We start from the raw sequence: 26,350 nt of genomic DNA, 5'->3' as shown, positions 1-26,350 counted from the left end.
TGTGGAGAAGTTTCTTGATGGCCATGACGTTTCCAATGAAAGACTCTTAAGAATGATGATTTCTTTAATTTTGGAATGGGGATGAGGCTTTTCATTTTGACTTTCTCTTTTCATCCTAGTGCTTTGAGTAGCTAGGCAGGATGTTCTTTTCAAGTGTGGCATCACTTTGCTCGTGTCTCCCTAGAGTTCAACATGTTCCACATGATCGCCGTGGGGCTGAGCAGCTCCATCCTCGGCTGCCTCCTCACCCTGCTCGTCTATACCTACTGCCAGCGGTACCAGCAGCAATCTCACGATGCGACTGTCATCCACCCCGTCTCACCTGCCCCCCTTAATACCAGCATAACCAACCACATCAACAAACTGGACAAGTATGACTCGGTGGAGGCCATCAAGGTAAGTGAATTTTAATATTTCTGCTAAGTGCCTGGTTTCCCTTAACAATTGTAGGGAGTATTTTGAGCCCTTTCTCTGCTGAGGTGGTTTCCTTTGAAACTGAATTTTCTCCCTATGTGAGAATAAGAAACATCTTTAGCCCTTACGACTTCAGGTGGCTGGGAGACCTTATGTCCAAGGAGCCACAATGTCCATACTTGTCTCTTAGCCATGTGGCCTCTATTCTCCACCACCTGTATGGAGACACACCAATTGACTTTTCCCCTTGGACCCTGCTTAAACCAAGATCCACAAGCCATGAGCATCTCCCCTCACTCAGATGGTAGATCTGGGGAATGAAGCACCAGGAATTAGTAACACACCCCTCCTAGCCTCTCAGAAACTAGCTCCTAGAGTAGGGAGGAAGCCCAAAGAGGAGCACGAGCTCCTTCCATGAACAACAGCTTTCAAAACAAACATTTGGATCTCAAGAAAGGGGCTCCTCTGAGCATGATTCCAACACATCAGCTTGTCTCTGATCACTGTTACTATGGGCATCAGAAGGTAATTTACCCAGGCTTGTGTTCCCACTGAAGATTCAGCAGCCACTTTTAAGATAATCAGAAATGTTTCTCTCATGAAGATAAAGGACGTTGAAGGCATGGACAGCTGCTCAGTCTTTAATGAATCCTTCTAGAACATTTTTCTGATACTTTGCCCAGACTAACCCTGGACAGATGGCCATTGGGCACCCTCCTTCATCTTCATTTTAATCCTCTCAATATATATGTTCTACCTGGCTCAGTTGAAGCGCTTTGAAACTGCAGGTGACTTTAATGACTATTAATAGAAAATGGCTACACAGTGATCACCTTCTAACAAGTTCAGGATGAAAAGCAATTAAGGCATTTGAAACCTGAGGCCCTTACTTAAATAAGTTTCGTCAACGTCTCTGATAAATGTCCTCACCCATGGTCATCTGAAAGCTACTTACATATCTATTCAGTTATATGAATACAACTTTAGTTATATATATTCAGTTATAGTCAAAATGTCTGTTAATTTGAAATCATTACAGTTTTAGGTTTTCTAGAGATTTAGATTTAGGTTTTCTTACCTCCTGCTTCTCATGGTAACTTCATAACTAAAGTTGAAAACTTAACCAGAAGATATCACAAACTGCCAACCTTATTCTGGTAATTAGGCAAGTCCTCCATGAGGCAAATAATCTGGGGAAGCAAATAAATAAGAAAACATATTTTAAAATAATGGAGTCTTAGCAGAGAGCTCAAATTCAACATAATGGTTATCCTCGTTATATTATTTCTTATTTCTGAAATGCTACTCAGCATTCTTAAAATCTGTTTTTTTTTTTTTTTAACATATTTTCCAGGCATTTAACAAAAACAACTTGATCCTAGAGGAAAGAAACAAATACTTCAACCCACATCTCACTGGGAAGACCTATTCTAATGCCTACTTTACAGATCTCAATAATTATGATGAGTACTAACAGCTCTTGTGTTTTTGGCTTCTTGTAAATCCCCAGTTCCTCAAGGCCTGTGCCCCATGACTGCCCATGTTTCTGAGGCTTGAGAGTCGAAGTTTGGATACATTTCAAGTGCATTTCAAGCCACCAGAGTGTCCCATTGCTGCCAAAAATACACGTCTTTAAAAGCAACAAAAATTGAAATAAGACATTGTGAAAATCTTGACCATTGTTGAATGAGCCAGGATGTGAAGTTTTTAATTGTGCTCATCCTATTTTTCTGACAAGTCCATTGGTTTTTTGAGCATTATTTTATAAATGTGCCACCCACATTGGAAGGAGTCTTTAGAAATATGAATCTCTTCTTGCTTTGGAGTGTAAATCTTCATGATGTTGTAATTCAAGAAAATAGGCACTTTCTCTGAAAGACCTGCTCCTTCCACAAGAAGTGCATAGATCCACAATATTTCATAAAATGAAGAAAAAGAATGTGGCCAAACAATTATTCACCATGGATTGCCCAACTTTCCAAATCTAGATAAAGCTATGGGATTCTTGGAAGCAGCTTGAGTGTTTTCATCTTGCCTGAGAAGCCCAGGAATTCCACCTGGTCCACACCAGCAGAAGTTACAGTAGACTGTGAGGCACCCCACCTTGCTCCTGATGCAGTTTCTGTGCCATTGCTGGTGGAGGCAGTGGAGCAGAAGTGCAGGCACAATGAAGCGTGGATGTGTTCTGCAGGTTGCTGCAAAACTCACCTTATTCTGACTTTTGGATTTCATGGCATTCCAGGAAGCTCCTTGCCATGCTGTTGGCCTGGAAGTCCACCTGTCTGGTCCATAGTGATGTCCTGAAGAGCCAGTGTGTAAAATAACCAACCACTTACTTAGCGTTTGGATAGACTCCACGCCTCCTCTCTCCCTGCAAAGAAAAATCTTGAACATTTATGACGTCAATTAGTGAAAGTATTGAAAATACTAAATTATAACTAAAAGCAACTTTTTTATGTTATAGAAAATATTGAAAGAACTGATATTAATGATAATCGTTTTATTTTTCATCTCTCTGATATACCCAATGTGTGGCAATCAGCCCCTACCAAGAGCATTAATGCCATGTAAAGCTGGCTTTCTGGAGTCCGCCAGGTCCACACGAAGTGCTACCCCCAGTTTCTGCTGTTACTTGCTGCCTCCAGGCCAGGGGAGCAGGAGATGCTCAGCTCTGGTGCCTTTTCTTTTATTTCAGTGCTGCCTTCCCACCCACCCAGTTCATTCACCCTCACCTCTCCCTGCATAGAGGCAACAGCATTTCAAGATGTACCTTGGAAAGTCAGGATAGCTGGAAGTAAGGGTTTTTGGGATCCCTGTGGTCTCTTCACTGATCATCGATAAGCATTTAAGAGTGTGCTAACACCATTCACAGAGGTCCCCGGAAAAAATAATATATAAATTTCTCACAAACAACCAATACATAACATATGGCAGTTGGTTGAATAATTATTGAAAATAAGAACACGATTGAAAAAGTTCATCTGATGCCTCTGAGCATGTGATAAAGTCCTGGGTAGACATGGAAACGTGTTCTTACTGACAAATGAACCTTCAGATCTATGAAAAAAATATAGTAGGGGGACTAAGGAACATAGAATTTTATCAGCATATGTGCTTTTATCCTTACCCTTGTTTCCAATTTAAAGAAACAATTTCAGAAAGTGTTAGAAGAATTCTATGTTTAATAATGAATATTGTTGAGTTCAAAATATTCTCATATACCCAAATTTACAGAAATGACATGGTATTGAAATGGCAGGTGGGCTCTGTAAGTTCTTTTGCATTGCAAGTAAATGACATTCAGGGTCTTTGCAGTGGGGACTTCATGTTGCCTCTCACTCATTCCTCATATGTCAGAGTCTTCTGTCTATATGCATATGCTCAAAGTCCATACTCAGTAGGGGAAATCTAACCAGATGGTTCTCTAATTGTTCCTAGGTTGGATTTTCATCAGATATTTCAACTCATCTCATCGGTTTCTTGTAAGAAAAAAAATTCTCACTTTGTAGCACATTTTAGTTATTTTTGAGTCTTCATCCCTAATATTTTGTAAGCTTAAAGGGACGTTTTATTTTCCCTAGTAAAGAGGATTCTAATATTTCAAGAATGTTTCACTGGAATTGATGGGAAATGGTTTCTAAATGGCATCGAAGCTGGTCTTTAATGAGTCTTTTGCAATGAGTTGGGAAAACACCCTCCCTCACTACCGGATCTTCATGTTATTAGTAATATAAACCTTTGAAATTAGCATTGCAAAAGAATCCCATTTTTGTTTCGACCACAAACTGTTCAAAGGAAAGTTGTTTATCTCTCTTCCTTTCTCTCTATTTGACAGAATAGTAAGTGTTTAGATAATTTCAGGTATATTCTAAGTATTTTACCAGCTGTGGAATAAGTTGTGTTTGTCCATCACTGTGTAGCTACCGTTCACATGTTCTGGCTCTGTACTCCACGCTTATCGTGTGAACCCTCACACGTTGGACTTTCACAGTGCGATCTCTCACCTGTCTTGGAACCTCCTTCATAAAGCCGCTCTTCCTTAGGCCTGGGCTGCTTGGAAGTCCTGGTGAAATTTTGTGGTTCACATTTTAAATTCCCGAATGACCTTTTCATTCTCTCTTTTTGTCCTTCATTCCCTCCTTTTGTTCTTCCTTCCTGCCTTCCTGCCTTCTTTTCTTCTTTCTTCTTTAATTCTTCCTTTCTTCCTATTTTTTTGGTACAAGTGGAACGAAAAGCAACAAATAGTTGTTTTAAGCTACACTTGTCTGCACCTGATGTAAAATGACATTAATCACTATTTAACTTCTAAATTTATTTCTGAATACAGTTGGAGATTGGCTGGTTTTCATGAGGAAGCTGGCTTTAGTCTTACATTTAAATTCTTTGAAAGTGACTCCCCTTGAGGCCAGACTCATCACCATCTAACATTGATTTTACAGTGCACTGACAGTTTACAGGAAGGAGAACAAAATTTCTGCACACTACACAACATGTGGGCTTCCTGTAGCTCCAAAGACATGTGGCTTTGGTGAAACTGGGGTTTTGTAACCTCTGAATGATATGGACTTAGTGAATTCTAAGGAACTCAGGGGGCACGTGGTCAGGCTCCACCGCACAGAAGAGCCACAGTCTCCAGACTCATGGCATTCCCTCCAGAACTCCCCATTCCCCTCTGAGCATATTTCTATGCTGCTGCTTCTTGTGACTTACTTACATGAGGCATCTCAGCTTCTTCATGTTTGTAGGGATGTTTCCCTAAGCCTGTTCAAGTAGGCTCTCACTAGAGTTACCATTCATATTTGAGAAGAAAAGAACATTTAATAAATGTATTTGTTTGTGTGGGGCTGAGGTTCTAAAGGAATTGAAAAGAGACAATAAACATTGAATGAGGGTGAGGGCATCCCTGCTGGGAAGAAACCTCTGTCCCTAGGAAGAGTCCATTCATGTTCATGTGGTCTGGGATGAACCAGGGGTCTGGCCCCATCGGGTCACAGGTGATGGCAAATAGAAAAGAAGCAAATGGAGGAAACAGTCGGATAAGTAGGTGACATGAAAGGTGGGACCTGGTCACCCCAGCGAGTGCTATGGACAGTTTCCGGAAACGGTGGCCCACTTCACAGGTCCATGGGTCTGACCCTTGGACTCTGCCAGGATCAACTGCCCAGAGTGCCAGAGTTTTAGCCAAGGGTGTCCTTACTTCCTTATTTATCTGTAAAAGGATGGAAATTGTGGGAGTCAAAGCCTATTTTGCTGAGTGTTCCCACTGGAGTCTCTGGTAGAATTAGCGGGTCATGCTATCAAAATCATGGACAAAGGCTGGGTGCAGTGGCTCATCCCAGCACTTTGGGAGGCCAAGGTGGGTGGATCACCTGACGTCAGGAGTTTGAGACCTGCCTGGACAACATGCTGAAACTCCATCTCTACAAAATATACAAAAAATTAGCCAGCCATCGTGGTGTGCGCCTGTGGTCCCAGTTTCTTGGGAGACTGAGGCAGGAGGATCATTTGAGCCCTGGAAGTTGAGGTTGAGGTTGCAGTGAGCTGAGATCACATCACTGCACTCCAGCCTGGGTGACAGAGAGAGACCCTGTCTCAAAAAAAAAAAAAAAAAAAAAAATGAGCAAAGTCTTAGTGGGGGTCTCCATGTCCCCAAGTGGCCCTCTAAGGGGATCCATTAGCATATAATTGAATATCAAAGGGAATTTTACCTTAAACATATATCAAGTCCATACTCAGCTAATCATTTTGTCTAAACACAGCCTTGTTAGCATTTGAATTTACAAATATTCATTTGCTTATTTGCAGTGTTCCTTTTGCTTTTAGAATAAATCATAAATATTTCCCCAATACTGTCAAGATACTTCTTCATAAACTTTGTTCCTGGGCCATCAGCTTTCTTTAGGGTCTGGGTGTCCTTTACACTTCAATGGGGTTTTCTTGTGTGTGGCATTGGGGGTAACTCCATTGACCTCAGCATTTCTATCTCAAGAGATGGCTCTGGAACACAGAACCAGAGGCAACAGGTATTAATGGTTGATAATAAACTGCAACTACATGACCATTTTCCACATGGCAGGGCTGTGCTTAAGCCCCACACCTCCAATAATCAATTTCTATGAAGGTATTAATAACCTTAACTATATGCAAATTCTTCACCACTTATGATACGGTACAAACTGGAGTTTACAGATGGCCTTGGCCATGCCTAGCCCATTTGTTCATCCTAACTTCTTCATCACTTCCTGATGCACTTGGGGAAGCATGTTGACACAATGTTACCAATATTTGATTACCTGTGGTTATCTGTAATTACCTACGCTTATCTTATCAGACACTAGATGCCATTTGAGCCCCTTACTTCTTTGGGCAGTGGGTGAAATGGGAGAACATAGAGAAATGTTCACTTTGACCTAAGAAACGCACAAAAGGGAATTCCATGCACAATGTAAGATAAAATGTTTGGGGACAGGGGATCATCGTGAAATTTATTTCTGCCATTCTGCTCTATTGAGGTCATTAATTATAATTGATTTAAAGATTTCTTTTTTAACTCTACAAACACTGAGCCAAGGAATTCAGGTTATCTGCTTTGTTAACCTAATAAAGCAAAGGAAAATATGTTGCTTTAATCCTTGCTTGTTAACCTAATAAAGCAAAGGAAAATATGTTGCTTTAATCCTTGCTTCTTTTCTCTTTTGGTAATAGAAAAGGTAAGTAAGATGTAATGTTGAACTGCTGGTGATGATTTCTAAAACGACTCTTTCATACTCCTTTCCTATGGATTTATATTAAAGATGCATTGTACACATTGTTTTAGCAGATAGATCAAAGATATACTCAGTGGTCATCTGTTGCATTATCAGAAATTTGGTACATGTTACAGAAGCATGAGGAAGGGAATCCTAATCTCTTTTGAAAATAGAGTTCACATTGCAAGTGACATAGGGCATTATCAAAACCAAATTCAGAGCCTGGCACAAAATGTATACTTCCTAGTGAAAGCTGTCTCAAAACACAGCCTTTTTTATGGATCATATTAGATCATATCTGCCATAGAAAGGCAATCAAGCTTACTCCCTGCAATCGGAGTCAATATCAATTCTTGCTCAAGCAAACATGTTTTACTGTGTTGGCGCAATGGCAGGAACTAGTCAAGGGCACTTTCAGATCTGGAAAGAGGAAACAGGAGGTAGAAAATCACTCTTTTGTGTTTCTTAAACTGTCAATCAAGCAAGAAAATTTATTCCACCCCTTCATATTTGCTCTAAAATCTGGGGCCAGTAGTTCAAATGTGATCTTGTTCTTTCTCAGCCTTTTGGCAATTTAATGCCAAATAGTCCAAATGTTAGATGAATGGCAGTAATAAAATGATTCAAATGTTAGATAAATACAAGCTGAGAGAAAAATCTGGACTCTGAAAAATCGGAACTATTTTATCATGTTGCTAAAACGAGAGCATCATTTTCTCCCCTCTCTGTAAGTGCGGTAGTTTAATTTCCTAGAAAAAGTTGCTAGTGCCTTGTTTAAGATGATCATTTATCATTTCATGTGGATATTATTGGTCCAATTAGAAGGAGAAGATTGATTGGATTTACTTTAAAGAAAATTATTCTCCTATGCCTCTTTGAACTCAGGAATAGAAAATGACCAAGAAGCACATCATCTTCAGATGTGGTTTTTGCCCTCACTGGGGATGTAGAACCAGAATAGGTACAACATATGCTCAGAAGAGAGGTGACCTCAGTATTAGCCTTCTAGAAACTAACATCACTTTAATTTTCTACATGTTCCAAAAAAAATCATAGTGTTTGTTCTGTAATAAGAATGTCAACATGATGCCTATAGAAGTTAGAGGCTTTTGTTTCTGTTTCTCTTCAGGCAAGTCCATAGATAGAGGAAAATCAGACACAGGCTGGTGACAACTGGCAGATACAGTGAGCGTGGAATGAGAACCACCTACAACATTGCCTGATTATTTTTAAGTTCATATCAAAACTGCTTCACAAGTTCACAAAAGTTGTCACTCTTAATTTGGGTTAAGAAAAGTAATAGTATTATCTCTGCTGAATTTGATTGTTTTTCTCTTTTACCATGAGGGTTGGCCAAAAGCAAGCTGAACCTCTGCACTTTGAAACAAAGCACAGTATGAACCTTTAACCCAAGCACTTAGTTTCACCACTGAGATGCTACATCATCTGCAAGAAAATGCACAAACTTGGTCCAATGTTGGATTCTTCAAAAATGCATAGCAAAACTTTTGTGCTATGCCGCTTGATGTAACTTTTAAAGATGTTATAAAATGTTAAATGCCTCATTCTGTGTTAATTTGCTGTTGGCTGTTTTGTGACACAAAATAAACTTATTTGAAATTGTTTCTTTTTTTTTTTTTTTTTTTTTTTTTTTTTGTGAAACTCCTCCAAAGCCAATTTCAGCCCTTGGTAAGCTTGCAGACAGTTACTGATCTTAAATTTAATTTTAAAAGACAATGTATCTTAATTATAATTTAGCTTTTTAAAACAATGAGATAGCTTTACATTTCCCCTTTGTTTGAATGAGAAAATGGATCTTGGGTTGCTGTGCTAGAACACTTGTAGATTGCTGCGTCCTTCGTAAGGGGGCCATGGGCACACCACACTTTCTTTCAATCCTTACATTTGAAGGATTGATATTCTTCAAAACCTTCTTGTTAGATGTGCACAATAGAAATTTCTAACGGTCATGACTTTTATCTTTCCTGTCCGTCAGTTCACTGGTTGTAAATGCTTTCTGAGAGCTGTCTAGGTCTGTATCCCAGATTGCTGCTTAATGACATCTGACAGATACACTGTTTTCTGAAATCAGCTTAAGACACCAATTGTGGCAACTGGAAGCTCATTACCTGCTGCATTGGACCAACTATGGAAGTCAGAGCAGGGGTGGGCGGAGGTCACCTAACCAATCAATGGAAGTCAGCTCACACCTGCTCCAAGCCTCAGCTTTGAGAGACAAACATGTTTATAAGAAAAAATATATAGCTATTATTACAGAAGTGAGTATGTTGTGCTCTCTTACTGCTCTTGGTGCATTGACAGGTTCTGTATCTCAACCCTATTCATCTTTATGAAAAAAGCATTCTGAAGATGTATGCTCAGCACTGCTGAGTGTGCAGTCACCCTTTCCTAGCAACCCCCTTCTTACCATCTCTAGCTGCCATTTGTCGGGGGAACAAAACAAGGGAATCCTGATTGTGTACAGTATAAATTGTATTATATTTTTTGTACTTATGTTTTATGTAAATAGTTTGTCTCATTCAATTGTATGTGAGCATTGAAATAAATCCTACCATTTAGGAGACAATTTAGTGGCATTTTTCTTTGTATTGCCTCTGAGTGTGCTGTCTCCCCAGAGGTGCTAAGCAATGGCCACTGCTAAAAAGAGTGAGTTTCATCAGAGTGAAGTGCAGACCACTTCCTGCTGGGGAAAACTCATAACACTCCTGTTTATCTTCAGGCCTTTTGAATGGTGGCCAGGACAGGAAATAAGGATGTATTAAAGCACTTTTAGAAATATTTCCATGGGCAACAGGAAATATGTGACAAGGAAGGCCAATTAGGCTTTCTGTTTACAAAGAGTTGATATCAGGTTGAGCTGATGAATGATGCACTGAGTTGTATTATACTTACCCTCTCTCCAACACACCCTATTCCATTCTTCTTTGCATAAAACAAGGTTTTTCTTGAATGAACTGCTGTCAGTCAGCATGAACACAAAGATAAGAAGCTTGACCCAGGAAGACTACCCTATTTAGTGAAAGCCATATTTCAATGTTCATGATCCCATTAAAAAAGGAAAAATACATGCGTATGTATTTATATATCTCATATATACACATATATGTATACATAAAAGTATATGTGTATAATTATTTTACATATATTTTTCAGTTGACCAAAAAGCTGAAAAAGTCCACTTAATATGGGGCCAAAAATTAACATAATACAACTATATAAATATGTGAACTAGTGAAGCATGTTATAAAGATTAAACTGTTTTAACCCCCAAATTACTTATTTTTTCATTAAGCAATGAAAAATTAGAATTTTAAAGCATTACATGAATAACCTATATTTGGCTATTAGTTTAGAAAGTGAATGGAATTTACAGTGTCATACCATAATTTTGTTTCTTGCCTTTTTGTTCCTGAACACTTGTAATCTTGGTAATATATATTCTGATATTAAGATGGTCTCACAAAATTCTTGTGTATCCAGATCCTCCACCTTTCATTCACTTGCTTTAAGAAATAGGTTGAAATATGAGTTCAAATATCTTTCTGGACCTACTTGAAATATATGATGTAATTTTTCATTTAAAGTATCTCCTCAAGCCCCATTTGGGAAAAACAGCAGAAAGGATTGAATGTACTGACTGCACAATTATGGATATTTAGTCTAAGAGGAAATTTCCCTTAAAGTAATATGAAACTATTACTTTTCTGAAATTATTCTTGGTTTATTTTTTATAAAGTAGATATGATTTTCTTTATAAAGTCAAAGAGAAAGTGGTGTCAGAGATTGCTTTTGTCACATTATTCTGCTTGGTGTACATTTTTCTTGGAAGCATTTGCAGCTCTTACCATGCCCCTGCAGTCAGACTGAGACCCAGGACTGAAACCACAAGTTCACGTTTAGTTAACATAGATCTGGGTGTTGCAGAGATCTTAAGACTAGAGCTACTAAAAGCATGATGGAGGAAATGAGCTCAAATATAATTATGTTTAATATAATTCCTCATATAATACATAGAAACTATGAGTTTGAAATAAAATGTAATATTTTGAAAATGAGCCTTATCATAGGAAACAGAAAACTGCTGAAATATGATTTTTAATTCTTAATCTAAGTGGCCTTGCCTAAATGCCAGAGGGTTGGGCTGTTCCTCACAAGGATGGATTCACGGGCCATGTTTCCTTTGAAAGTAATGCATAGGTAGTGAAGACATCTACATTCTATCTCCTGTCCACTCACTTTGCTTCCTCTCTCCTGCCTCAGAATTGCTCTAAGTCACCTCCTGTTTCCTATAGTAGTTGCAAGTTACCTGGTTTCATGGTGCTTCTCTTGAGGTCCTGTGCCTCCTGGTGACAAGAACCCACCCTTCCCTGAGAGAAAGATGCTGGTAGCAGCAACATGTCTGGAAATCCCCATGAGGAACATACATGGGAGATGACAGTGGAGCAGCCAGTTAGAGAGTGGATTCCAGGCAACAGCACAGCTCACAGGGCCTCCTCCACCCAGTGCCACAAAACACATCACCCTCCCTTTGGACTAATATATTTGCCCTCCTTTCTCTGCTTCCTTTCTAGCTGGAAGTTCCAAGAAAATGTGTTTTGTGAAACAATGGAATTTTCTTGGGTCTTGAATTTATCTTGAGGTGAAATGATAGTAGTTAAATTCCCAGATTTTACAGAGAAGGAGAAAGATGTCTTGAGGACCCAAACAAGTACAGCCAGGTTCAAACCCAGTGTGGCAAATCGCCACCAAGACTCTTTTCCCTCTAGCCCTGTTCTCAGAAATAATTAAGTAAATTTCAAACTCCTGTCCAAAATCTTGGTGACCTGTTTAACCTCTGTGAGCTCTTTAGAAAATGTTTCATGAAAATAGACTTTCCAACTCTCTGTGCTCAAAGACATGTCCTGACTCTGCATTTAGAGTTCTTTCCATGCCTATTCTAAAATCTGGAGACAATCTAAAAGTAAATAACACAGAACAAGACATTCACATGTTCACAGATAGTTGGAAAAGCTCCAGCATCCACTGTGCTAACAGGCATGGATGAAATGAAGGGTGGCATGGTCCATGCCCTTTAAATAGCTATTCTCTCAGCTGCATTGAGTCCTTTACAGAGACAGAAGTTTAAGGAAGTAAATGCATGAGATTGGGAGGACACAGCAAATGCACAGTTCCCAAGAGATTATAAATGAAGTTGGGTCGAAGGTCATTTGTTGGCCCCATATTTGATATCAACTTAGAAAATGGAGCAGGAGAAATTCCATGTGTGGCTTCCCACCTTGGAGCTTCTCCCCTCCCACCTTCTTTGTCTCATCTTAACCCTCCCACAAGAGGAAAAAAAAATACAATCTATTTCATACTATTCTCTTTCCTGAGACCAGAATACTTTATGGAATCCAGGCTTGGTAGGCCTGTCTCAAAAGAAAAGAGGGTGTCTGCATGGGATGTTGTTCTTTCACAAATATTGGCTGTTATAATTCAACAGCATAATTCATTGGCACAGGTTCCATCTAGTCTAAATTTGAATAATTGAAATTAGTACATGAAGTTTTCAGTAAGTGTATCCCATAAACAGGGAAAATTGTTCATCTTCCTTAAAGAAAAGTCAAACAGACCATTTTCAGCAACAGTTAGTATGCACACATGGGATAAGCTCGTTACAAATGAACATTGTCAGTTACTAATGAGATTTTTATAATAGGGCATACAATTTGGGCTTGTCATTCTCTTCCTTATGTAAGCAGTATTATTGCTTGTACTTGAAAACATTATTCTTTGGAAAAGTTCTTTAAATCAGGCATTTCACAAAAATTTGAATAAGTTACAAAGACTTTGCTGTTTTGTTTGAGCATTAGATATACTCAGGAAGCTCACGTGAAATAAAGATTCTACCTTATTAAGAGAAATTTCCCTCGCTCTACTCCACATCTTCGAATGGACATGGGAGGATGGAGAAGGAAGTTGGGGCAGGGGCTTGACTTCAAACCCCGAAAGACAGGCTTAAGCAAGCCTGAAGATCCAGAAATGATAAATGGCTCAACCACCTGACTTCCTTATCCCCCTTCCCTGAAGCTCAGTCTCCTCATCATTACATAGGGCAATAACATATAGAAAGAACATGAATGATAATAAAATTGAAAGATATACCATCAATGCTTCATATACAGTAAGTTCTCGATAAATGATGGTGTAGTTGTCATTATTATGACTCAGGGACTCACTTTACTTGTGTTCATCTTCTCTCCCTGGGAGCAGTGCAAGCCGTTTTCCCTCTTTAGACTCAAAGTTGTAGGTGAACCAGTTTTATAAATTAATAAGAGTGACTGCAGAAGCCTTTGAGCCTGAATGGAATATATGCCCCTTAAAAATGAGGAGAAGGTTCACGGGAGGCCCAGGAGTAAATTCATGACTACAGTTAACAATCAGGGAGGCAAGCAATATTCTCTGGAAATAGCTACCACTAACCAAGATTGGAACCTTCTACTTTTATAATTTAATATGTTACCTATCTATAACTTGAGAAATTAACCAATAATAATGCATAAATGTGTAAAACATGCCTCATTTCTGAAGACAGAAGAGGTTATTCCTTTATGAGAAAGTGGATTACACTCCTGCTTAATTCTTGCCTGCAGAGCTCTGGTTTTGCTTTCTTTCTGAAGAAACCTGCTCAGGTGAGGGAAATAGTTTTGTGCTGTTTTGGGAAACAGAAGTCTGAGAAGTGGAATCCAGTAACCTGTCAAAAACCTAGGGCATCAATATTGTATATGAAAAGCTAATTTGTTTCTTCATGAGGAATCTTTCTGAATGTTTAATTTTTCCTCTGTCACATACTATTGAGATAAGAATTTGGGTATCAATTCCTAATATTGAAACAATGACCATTGATAAGATGGAAGCAATGCAACAAAAGGTCAAAAATGCAGTTGCCTAACAACAGCAAATATCACATATTTAAGCACAACCTTTTAAACATTCAAAAGGTTTGAAATGTGAGGCTTGATGACCAAGAGGACTGTTATTGGCTTTGCACAACATGTTGAAGATCATCTGGGAAGGGACAAAAGATGGAGAAGCTGATTTTCTGTTTCTGATTATGATGGCAGTCTCTATATGGGACAGGATGGCCAAGGCCTAAAGAATACACACACCGGAAAGACAAGCATTAGACAAAATAAGTTCTATTATTTTAATGAGTTCTCTGTGGGCAGACATGAGCTCTTTCTCTCTGATTATTATAACATGGGCATCAAAGCCATGCAAGTGAAAAGGAAACAGCCCTGGTGAGGCGACTCCTGGATTGAGACTTAACACAGAGATGGATTGGGAGTAAACACAGCAAGAGGGCAGCAGGGAGGGAAAGGCAAAGTTTTCAAAGGATGCATCAGGGAAAGGGAAGACATGAAGAGACAGGTAGTACACAATTTATTAAATAGAATTTGATTTAAATTGAATTGATTGACAACCAGTTGATTGAACTGGAAATTTAGTTGAATAAATAACAGAGTAAAGAATGAATTCTCCTGATCAAAAGATTTTGTTTTTGTTTTTGTTTTCCATAGTACTAATAGCTATAATTGCAAAAGAAGATCTTTGTTTTTACAAACTTTTTATGTATCTTTTATAATAATCTAAGGAAGCGACTTAAGTTTCCAATAAAAGGTATAAAGTACGACTCTCAGTTAACAAACTCAGATATACAAGAAAAAACTTATTTTTAATCCCTATCACTTTGAATCAGTTAAAATAATGCCTTAGATGATAAAAAGATAAAACTTTAGTTATTCTTGGAATTTTCTCCCCAGTCCCTATCCCTAAGATGATACAAAGTTTCCACGGTGTAAAAAAAAAAAAAAAAAAAAAAAGGCCATTGGGAAGTAGAGACACTTTGGCATTGCTCACTAGACACCACCAACATACAAGAGAAAAGGCTGCATGGTCCATTGAATATCAGCAAGTCTACCTAGGAAATGGAACATATTTGATGAAGGTTGGGTCCCCTAAGCCATAGCCATTATTCCAAGGAGCATAAAAGACCACCCCCCCAAGAAGTATGGCCTCTTCTACCTGCCACCACCTCATAGCAGTGTGTGGCTTGTATGGCTTTCTATTGCTCATGGCAGTCCTGACACACATCCCTGATCCTAGACTAAACCTCGTTTTTTCTTTTACAAATGCAATTTTTAAAATTCCCTATTTTGAGTACATAATTTAATTATATTCAGTATCTCCACAAGATTGTGCAACCATCTCTACTATGTAATTGCAGAAAATATTCATCAAAGCAAAAAGAAAATTCATACTCATTTGCAGTTACTCTCCTTTCCCCATTCCCCTAGTTGCTGACAACTACTAATCTTGTATTGATCTTTGTGGATTTGCCTATTCTGGACACTTTATAAAAATGGAAGCATACTATATGTGGCATTTTGTGACTTTTTTTTTACTTAGTGTGTTTTCAAGGTTTATTCATGTGGTATTTTGAATCATGAGTAATTGTTTTATATGGGTGAATAATATTCCATTTTATTGACATAACACATTTCGTGTATGTATACATCATTTGATAGACATTTGGGTTGTTCCACCTTTTGATTATTATAAATAACAGTGCTACAAATGTGTATATGAATTATTGACTGGAAATATATATTAAGTATCTTTGGTGTGTATCTAAGAGTAGAGTTTTTGAGCTATATGAAAACCCTATATTTAGCATTTTAAAGAACTGCCAAACTGTTTTCTAAAGTGGCTGCCTCTTTTCGATTTGCTACCTGCAGTATATGAGTGTCAGTTTCTTCATATTCTTACCAAAACTTGTTTTTCATTGATTAATTGTCATCCTAGTGGGTTTGAAGTGGTATCTATGATGGTTTTGACTTGCATCTTCCTAATGACTAATGATGTTGAATATCTTTTTATATGTATATTTACCATTTGCATATGGTCATTGGAGAACTATTTTTTTTTGTTTTTGTTTCTCTTGCAAGATGGCAAATTAGAGGCTTTTAGCATGCCTCAACCACTTGGAAATAGCAAGATAGTGCATAAATATCAACTTTGAGCTTTAATTCAAGGAGGAAAATGGGAATTCACCTGTATTTGTCCATTCTCATGCTTCTAATGACATACCTGAGACTAGGTAATTTATAAAGGAAAGGAGTTTAATTGACTCATAGTGTCACAGGGGAGGTCTCAGGAAACATACAATCATGGCAGCAGGGAGAAGCAAACACACCCTTCTTTAAAAAGGTGGCAGGAGAGAGAAGAATGAGAGCCAATTAAAGAGGGAAGCCCATTATGAAAGAATCAGATCTCCTGCTAAATTACTATCATGAAAACCAGATGGAGGAAACCACCCCCATTATTCAATTATCTCTACCCGGTCCCTCACACAACACGTGGGGATTATGGGAACTACAATTCAAGATGAGATTTGGATGGCAATACAGCCAAACTATATTATTCCACCCTGGCCCCTCCCGCTCTTATTTCAAAACACAATCATGCCTTTCCAAAAGTAACCTAAAGATTTAATTCATTCCAGCATTAACCTGAAAGTCCAAGCCCAAGGTCTCATCTGAGACAAAGCAAGTCCCTTCCACCTACAAGCCTGAAAAATCAAAAGCAAGTTAGTTACTTTCTAGATTCAATGAGGGTACAGGCATTGGGCAATACGCTACCTCCAAATGGGAGAAATTGGCCAAAACAAAGGGGCTACAGGCCACATGCAAGTCTGGAGTCCATTGAGGCAGTAATTAAATCTTAAAGCTCTGAAATAATCTCCTTTGAATTCTTGTCTCACATCCAGGTCATGCTGATGAAAGAGGTGGGCTCCCACACACTTGGGTAGCTCCACCCCTGTGGCTCTGCAAGGTACAGCCCCTGCAGCTGCTTTCACTGACTGGCATTGAGTATCTGTGGATTTTAAGGCACATGGGGCAAGCTGTCGGTGGATCTACCATTCTATGGTCTGGAGAATGGTGGCACTCTTCTCACAGCTCCACTAGGCAGTGACCCAGGGGGATCTGTGTATGGGGGTTATGATCCCACATTTCCCTTCTACATTGCACTAGCAGAGGTTCTCCATTAGGGCTGTGCACCTGCAGCAAACTTCTGCCTAGACATCCAGGTATTTTCATACATCCTCTGAATTCTAAGCAGAAGTTCCCAAACCTCAATTCTTGGCTTCTGCACACTTGCAGGACCAATACCACAGGGAAGCTGCTAAGGCTGGGGGCTTGCACCCTCTGAATCAATGGCCTGAGCTATATGTTGGTCCCTTTTAGCCATGGCTGGAACTGAAGCAGCTGGGATGTGGGGCACCATGTCCTGAGGCTTCATAGAGCAGGGGGGCCCTGGGCCTGGCCTGGGAAACCATTTTTTCATCCTAGGCTTCTAAGCCTGTGATGGGAAGGGCTGCCATGAAGGTCTCTGACATGCCCTGGAGATATTTTCCCCATTGTCTTGGTGATTAACATTTGGCTTCTCATTATGTATGCAAATGTCTGCAATGGGCTTGAATGTCTCCCCAGAAAATAGGTTTTTCTTTTCTATCACATTGTCAGGCTGCTAATTTTTCAAACTTTTGTCTCTGCTCCCTCTTGAATGCTTTGTCGCTTAGAAATTTCTTCAGCCACAGGGCAGCCAAAATGGCCGAATAGGAACAGCTCTGGTCTACAGCCCCCAGTGTGAGTGACGCAGAAGACAGGTGATTTCTGCATTTCCATCTGAGGTACCGGGTTCATCTCACTAGGGAGTGCCAGACAGTGGTTGCAGGACAGTGGGTGCAGCGCACCGTGCACGAACCGAAGCAGGGCGAGGCATTGCCTCACTCGGGAAGCGCAAGGGGTCAGGGAGTTCCCTTTCCTAGTCAAAGAAAGAGGTGACAGATGGCACCTGGAAAATCAGGTAACTCCCACTCTAATACTGCGCTTTTCCAACAAGCTTAAAAAACGGTGCACCAGGAGATTATATCCCACACCTGGCTCAGAGGGTCCTACGCCCAAGGAGTCTCGCTGATTGCTACCACAGCAGTCTGACATCAAACTTCAAGGCGGCAGCGAGGCTGGGGGAGGGGGGCCCGCCATTGCCCAGGCTTGCTTAGGTAAACAAAGCATCCGGGAAGCTCGAACTGGGTGGAGCCCACCACAGCTCAAGGAGGCCTGCCTGCCTCTGTAGGCTCCACCTCTGGGGGCAGGGCACAGACAAACAAAAAAGACAGCAGTAACCTCTGCAGACTTAAATGTCCCTGTCTGACAGCTTTGAAGAGAGCAGTGGTTCTCCCAGCACACAGCTGGAGATCTGAGAATGGGCAGACTGCTTCCTCAAATGGGTCCCTGACCCCTGACCCCCGAGCAGCCTAACTGGGAGGCACCCCCCAGTAAGGGCAGACTGACACCTCACACAGCCGGGTACTCCTCTGAGACAAAACTTCCAGAAGAACAAGCAGACAGCAACATTCATGGTTCACGAAAATCCGCTGTTCTGCAGCCACCGCTGCTGATACCCAGGAAAACAGGGTCTGGAGTAGACCTCCAGCAAACGCCAACAGACCTGCAGCTGAGGGTCCTGTCTGTTAGAAGGAAAGCTAACAAACAGAAAGGACATCCACACCAAAAACCCATCTGTACATCACCATCATCAAAGACCAAAAGTAGATAAAACCACAAAGATGGGGAAAAAAGAGAGCAGAAAAACTGGAAACTCTAAAAAGCAGAGCACATCTCCTCCTCCAAAGGAACGCAGTTCCTCACCAGCAACGGAACAAAGCTGGACGGAGAATGACTTTGATGAGCTGACAGAAGAAGGCTTCAGACGATCAAACTACTCCGAGCTACAGGGGAAATTCAAACCAAAGGCAAAGAAGTGAAAAACTTTGAAAAAAATTTAGATGAATGTATAACTAGAATAACCAATACAGAGAAGTGCTTAAAGGAGCTGATAGAGCTGAAAGCCAAGGCTCGGGAACTACGTGAAGAATGCAGAAGCCTCAGGAGCTGATGCAATCAACTGGAAGAAAGGGTATCAGTGATGAAAGATGAAATGAATGAAATGAAGCGAGAAGGGAAGTTTCGAGAAAAAATAATAAGAAGAAACAAACAAAGCCTCCAAGGAATATGGGACTATGTGAAAAGACCAAATCTACTTCTGATTGGTGTACCTGAAAGTGATGGGGAGAATGGAAACAAGTTGGAAAACACTCTGCAGGATATTATCCAGGAGAACTTCCACAATCTAGAAAGGCAGGCTAACATTCAGATTCAGGGAATACGGAGAACGCCATAAAGATACACCTCGAGAAGAGCAACTCCAAGACACATAATTGTCAGATTCACCAAAGTTGAAATGAAGGAAAAAATGTTAAGGGCAGCCAGAGAGAAAGGTCAGGTTACCCTCAAAGGGAAGCCCATCAGACTAACAGCGGATCTCTCGTCAGAAACCTTACAAGCCAGAAGAGAGTTGGGACCAATATTCAACATTCTTAAAGAAAAGAATTTTCAACCCAGAATTTCATATCCAGCCAAACTAAGCTTCATAAGTGAAGGAGAAATAAAATACTTTACAGACAAGCAAATGCTGAGACATTTTGTCATCACCAGGCCTCCCCTAAAAGAGCTCCTGAAGGAAGCACTAAACATGGAAAGGAACAACCGGTAGCAGCCACTGCAAAATCATGCCAAAATGTAAAGACCATCGAGACTAGGAAGAAACTGCATCAACTAATGAGCAAAATAACCAACTAACATCATACTGACAGGATCAAATTCACACATAACAATATTAACTTTAAATGTAAATGGATTAAATTCTCCAATTAAAAGACACAGACTGGCAAATTGGATAAAGACTCAAGACCCATCAGTGTGCTGTATTCAGGAAACCCATCTCACGTGCAGAGACACACATAGGCTCAAAATAAAAGGATGGAGGAAGATCTACCAAGCAAATGGAAAACAAAGAAAGGCAGGGGTTGCAATCCTAGTCTCTGATAAAACAGACTTTAAACTAACAAAGATCAAAAGAGACAAAGAAGGCCATTACATAATGGTAAAGGGATCAATTCAACAAGAAGAGCTAACTATCCTAAATATATATGCACCCAATACAGGAGCACCCAGATTCATAAAGCAAGTCCTGAGTGACCTACAAAGAGACTCAGACTCCCACACAATAATAATGGGAGACTTTAACACCCCACTGTCAACATTAGACAGATCAACGAGACAGAAAGTTAACAAGGATATCCAGGACTTGAACTCGGCTCTGCACCAAGCGGCCCTAATAGACATCTACAGAACTCTCCACCCCAAATCAACAGAATATACATTTTTTTCAGTACTACACCACACCTATTCCAAAATTGACCACACAGTTGGAAGTAAAGCTCTCCTCAGCAAATGTAAAAGAACAGAAATTATAACAAACTGTCTCTCAGACCACAGTGCAATCAAACTAGAACTCAGGATTAAGAAACTCACTCAAAACGACTCAACTACATGGAAACTGAACAACCTGCTCCTGAATGACTACTGGGTACATAACGAAATGAAGGCAGAAATAAAGATGTTCTTTGAAACCAACAAGAACAAAGACACAACATACCAGAATCTCTGGGACATATTCAAAGTAGTGTATAGAGGGATATTTACAGCACTAAATGCCCACAAGAAAAAGCAGGAAAGATCCAAAATTGACACCCTAACATCACAATTAAAAGAACTAGAAAAGCAAGAACAAACACATTCAAAAGCTAGCAGAAGGCAAGAAATAACTAAAATCAGAGCAGAACTGAAGGAAATATAGACACAAAAAACCCTTCAAAAAATTAATGAATCCAGGAGCTGGTTTTTTGAAAGGATCAACAAAATTGATAGACCACTAGCAAGACTAATAAAGAAGAAGAGAGAGAAGAATCAAATAGACACAATAAAAAATGAGAAAGGGGATATCACCACCAATCCCACAGAAATACAATCTACCATCAGAGAATATTACAAACACTTCTACACAAATAAACTAGAAAATCTAGAAGAAATGGATAAATTCCTTGACACATACACCCTCCCAAGACTAAACCATGAAGAAGTTGAATCTCCAAAATACCAATAACAGGCTCTGAAATTGAGGCAATAATCAATAGCTTACCAACCAAAAATAGTCCAGGACCAGATGGATTCACAGCCGAATTCTACCAGAGGTACAAGGAGGAAATGGTACCATTCCTTCTGAAACTATTCCAATCAATAGAAAAAGAGGGAATCCTCCCTAACTCATTTTATGAGGCCAGCATTTATCCTGATACCAAAGCCGGGCAGAGACACAACCAAAAAAGAGAACTGTAGACCGATAACCTTGATGAACATTGATGCAAAAATCCTCAATAAAATACTGGCAAACTGAATCCAGCAGCACATCAAAAAGCTTATCCACCATGATCAAGTGGGCTTCATCCCTGGGATGCAAGGCTGATTCAATATACGCAAATCAATAAATGTAATCCAGCATATAAACAGAACCAAAGACAAAAACCACGTGATTATCTCAAAAATGCAGAAAAGGCCTTTGACAAAATTCAACAACCTTCATGCTAAAAACTCTCAATAAATTAGGTATTGATGGGATGTATCTCAAAATACTAAGAGCTATCTATGACAGACCTACAGCCAATATCATACTGAATGGGCAAAAACTGGAAGCATTCCCTTTGAAAACTGGCACAAGACAGGGATGCTCTCTCTCACCACTCCTATTCAACATAGTGTTGGAAGTTCTGGCCAGGGCAATTAAGCAGGAGAAGGAAATAAAGGGTATTCAATTAGGAAAAGAGGAAGTCAAATTTTCCCTGTTTACAGATGATGTGATTGTATATCTAGAAAACCCCATTGTCTCAGCCCAAAATCTCCTTAAGCTGATAAGCAACTTCAGCAAAGTCTCAGGATACAAAATCAATGTGCAAAAATCACAAGCGTTCTTATACACCAATAACAGACAAACAGAGAGTCAAATCATGAGTGAACTCCCATTCACAACTGCTTCAAAGAGAATCAAATACCTAGGAATCCAACTTAGAAGGGATGTGTAGGACCTCTTCAAGGAGAACTACAAACCACTGCTCAATGAAATAAAAGAAGATATAAACAAATGGAAGAACGTTCCATGCTTATGGGTAGGAAGAATCAATATCATGAAAATGGCCATACTGCCCAAGGTAATTTATAGATTCATGGCCATCCACATCAAGCTAACAATGACTTTCTTCAGAGAATTGGAAAAAACCACTTGAAAGTTCATATGGAACCAAAAAAGAGCTCATATCGCCAAGTCAATCCTAAGCCAAAAGAACAAAGCTGGAGGCATCACGCTACCTGATTTCAAACTATACTACAAGGCTACAGTAACCAAAACAGCATGGTACTGGTACCAAAACAGAGATATAGATCAATGGAACAGAACAGAGCCCTCAGAAATAACACCGCATATCTACAACTATGTGATCTTTGACAAACCTGAGAAATATAAGCAATGGGGAAAGGATTCCCTATTTAATAAATGGTGCTGGGAAAACTGGCTAGCCATATGTAGAAAGCTGAAACTGGATCCCTTCCTTACACCGCATAAAAAAATTAATTCAAGATGGATTAAAGACTTAAATGTTAGACCTAAAACCATAAAAACCCTAGAAGAAATCCTAGGCATTACCATTCAGGACATAGGCATGGGCAAGGACTTCATGTCTAAAACACCAAAAGCAATGGCAACAAAAGCCAAAATTGACAAATGGGATCTAATTAAACTCAAGAGCTTCTGCACAGCAAAAGAAACTACCATCAGAGTGAACAGGCAACCTACAAAATGGGAGAAAATTTTCACAACCTACTCATCTGGCAAACGGCTAATATCCAGAATCTACAATGAACTCAAACAAATTTACAAGAAAAAAACAAACAACCCCATCAAAAAGTGGGAGAAGGACATGAACAGACACTTCTCAAAAGAAGACATTTATGCAGCCAAAAGACACATGAAAAAATGCTCACCATCACTGGCCATCAGGGAAATGCAAATCAAAACCACAATGAGATACCATCTCACACCAGTTAGAATGGCAATCATTCAAAAGTCAGGAAACAACAGGTGCTGGAGAGGATGTGGAGAAATAGGAACACTTTGACACTGTTTTGGGACTGTAAACTAGTTCAACCATTGTGGAAGTCAGTGTGGCGATTCCTCAGGGATCTAGAAGTAGAAATTACATTTGACCCAGCCATCCCATTACTGGGTTTATACCCAAAGGATTATAAATCACGCTGCTATAAAGACACATGCACACATGTGTTTATTGCGGCACTATTCTCAATAGCAAAGACTTGGAACCAACCCAAATGTCCAACAATGATAGACTGGATTAAGAAAATGTGGCACATATACACCATGGAATACTATGCAGCCATAAAAAAGGATGAGTTCGTGTTCTTTGTAGGGACATGGATGAAATTGGAAATCATCATTCTCAGTAAACTATCACAAGGACAAAAAACCAAACACTGCATGTTCTCACTCATAGGTGGGAATTGAAGAATGAGAACACATGGACACAAGAAGGGGAACATCACACTCTGGGGACTGTTGTGGGGTGGGGGAAGGGGGGAGGGATAGCATTAGGACATATACCTAATGCTAAATGACGAGTTAATGGGTGCAGCACACCAGCATGGCACATGTATACATATGTAACTAACCTGCACATTGTGCACATATACCCTAAAACTTAAAGTATAATAATAATAAAAAAAATCAGAAATTCCTTCAGCCAGATATCCTAGATCATCTCTCTCAAGTTCAAAGTTTCACAGTATTCTGAGGCAGAGGCAAAATGCCACCAGTCTCTTTGCATAGCACGAGTGACCTCACTCCAGTTCCCAAAAAGTTCCCCACCTCCATCTGAGACCACCTTAGTCTGGACTTCATTGTCCATATCACTATCAGCAATTTGGTCAAAGCCCTTCAACAAGTCTCTACGAAGTCCAAACTTTCCCATATCTTCTTGTCTTCTTCTGACGCCTCCAAACTCTTCTGAGCCTTCCAACCTCTGCCTTTTACTCAATTCCAAAGTCACTTCTACATTTTTTGGTATCTTTACAGCAGAATGTCACTCTCTGTAGTACCAATTTACTGTATTAGTTGGTTCTCACACTGCCATAAGAACATGCCCAAGACTGGGTAATTGATAAAGGAAAGAGGTTTAATTGGCTCACAGTTTGCAGGGCTAGGGAGGCCTCAGAAAATTTATGATCATGGCAGAAAGGGAAGCAAACATGTCCTTCTTCACAAAGTAGGAGGAGAGAGAAGAATGAGAGCCAACTGAAGAGGGAAGCCCATTATAAAACCATCAGATCTTGTGAGAACTTACTATCACTAGAACAGGATGAGGGAAACTGTCTCCATATTCAGTTATCACCACCTGGTCCCTCCAATGATGTGGGGATTATGAGAACTACAATTCAAGATGAGATTTGGGTGGGGACACAGCCAAACTATATTACCACCCTAGTCATGAATGACATCTCAGATCTCAGGGAGAACGAAGGCAAACAGCCCCTGTGATGGCATCTGGCTGATAAAAGTGAGTGAAGTCCCAGTATGCAAGAGAGGCAGTGAGCCTCCCTCTGTGACTCACCTTTCCTCTGAGGAACTGAGCAACCCAGGCTGAGGAAGAGCATTTTGTTTCTCCCAAGCCCTGGAGCTAACTTGGGGAGATGCAAGTGAGGGAAAGACACTTTCCTGCTTGGAGATACAGTGAGGGAAAGAAACTAGGAAAAGTTCCAGACATTTTCCCAGACTCAGGACTGAGAGCAGGGTGCCATTTTTAATCTGGGCACATACATATTTAGCCATTCTGTGGTAACCTGGCTGTATGGTTACACAGGCATTGTAGTCTTGGCCCAAAGATTGGAGAATTTGACTGGAGTGGAGTAGGGGCCTCCACAGCCAGAAATGTGGAAAGTGTCTCAGCAGTAGGTGCTGGGAGTGTTGTTTGCCTTGTTGTAGGCCTGAGGTGAGAGAAGAACTGCTTAGCTGCAGCTCTCTTAGATGACAAGATTACAGCCAGACCAGCTTGGCAACCTGGAACCAGTCTGTGTGTGTAATTGCTGGGTGCTCTGATCTGCTCCCCTGAGATTGTGGTGCAGCAGGGTCCTCCTTGCTCCTTGCCTAGGCAGACTTCCACATATTTGGAGCACCCACTTGTCTGGACCAGCAGCCTGAGCCTCCCCACCCTTCCTGGACATATATTGTAGTACAGCGGGGCCCTCATGGCTCCACATGTATGGAGACCTCCAGATGTTATAAGCACCCCCCTTCCCTGGATTAGCATTCTGGCTCATTTTCATTCCTGTGTAGCGATCTTACTGCAGGTGGACCCTCTTCACCCCATACCCAGGCAGATCTCTCCAGCCATCTGTAGTACCCACTCCCCTGCATTAGGAGTTTAGGCCACTCGAATACCCATGCAGAGAATGTAAGCCAAAGAAATTTCCCAGTTCCATGAATAGGCATACCTCTGAGTGTTTGGTGGCCACCCACTGGATTATCCCTCACTGCTGGTACCTATGTCTGCCATCAGGGAACCTGTAGGTGAATCTGCCTCATTCAGTCCTTTCCATCTTTTTTTCCAGCTGCCTGGTGTTGAGCAGGCAGTTCAGACCACTGTGTATCCCAGGAATCTGTTCATTGCCTGAGGCAACAAATAGCTTCTCCCAGTAAACAAGGACAGGAATATACCCAGCTGAACTGGCCATGGCTGGCTCTTACCCATAAGCATCATCTACTGGCTTGTAGGTCAAACTGCATAATAGAAAATTGGCTAAAACAAGTGCGTATGGCTATAGAAGCAAAGCCAATCCAGCATTTTCTACAGTCACTCCCTAAAGGGAGGGGAAGAAAGAGAAAGGGAAAGAAGAAAAAAAATAACACTATAGCAAAACAAAAAGAAAAATTCTACCTGTATAATAATAATTACAAAAATGAGAAGTGCCAGCATCTCCAGATGAGAAGGAACTAGCGCAGGAATTTCAGCACCATGAAAAATGTAGTGGAACTACCAAAGTATGGCACTAGATTTCCAGCAATGTTCTCTAATCAAAACAGAAACTCAGAATGACAGAAAT

The 26,350-nt window shown here is 40.2% G+C and overlaps 1 protein-coding gene and 1 long non-coding RNA gene across 10 annotated transcripts in view; one reads left to right on the top strand and one right to left on the bottom strand.

Annotated features, from left to right (window-relative positions):
* The window catches only part of SEMA5A (semaphorin 5A), a 516,352-nt gene extending 507,566 nt beyond the window's left edge, over nt 1–8,786 (top strand). For 8 of the 9 annotated variants that reach the window (XM_063724051.1, XM_063724052.1, XM_024247257.3 and 5 more), the window contains 2 exons: nt 185–396; nt 1,769–8,786. In XM_063724051.1, coding sequence (XP_063580121.1) covers nt 185–396; nt 1,769–1,888 — 332 coding nt within the window. In that variant the 3' untranslated portion in view covers nt 1,889–8,786. The remainder of the gene's footprint in view (nt 1–184; nt 397–1,768) is intronic. The other variant, XM_063724054.1, reaches the window with a different exon arrangement.
* Nucleotides 4,574–26,350, bottom strand: part of LOC129059329 (uncharacterized) — a 66,346-nt gene continuing 44,569 nt past the window's right edge. Inside the window, exon 2 of the long non-coding RNA XR_008525134.1 lies at nt 4,574–4,619. This is a non-coding gene — a long non-coding RNA (uncharacterized LOC129059329). The remainder of the gene's footprint in view (nt 4,620–26,350) is intronic.

Source organism: Pongo abelii, chromosome 4, assembly GCF_028885655.2.
Source record: "Pongo abelii isolate AG06213 chromosome 4, NHGRI_mPonAbe1-v2.0_pri, whole genome shotgun sequence".
Lineage (NCBI taxonomy): Eukaryota > Metazoa > Chordata > Mammalia > Primates > Hominidae > Pongo > Pongo abelii.
This window is presented reverse-complemented; position numbering and strand designations above follow the sequence as displayed.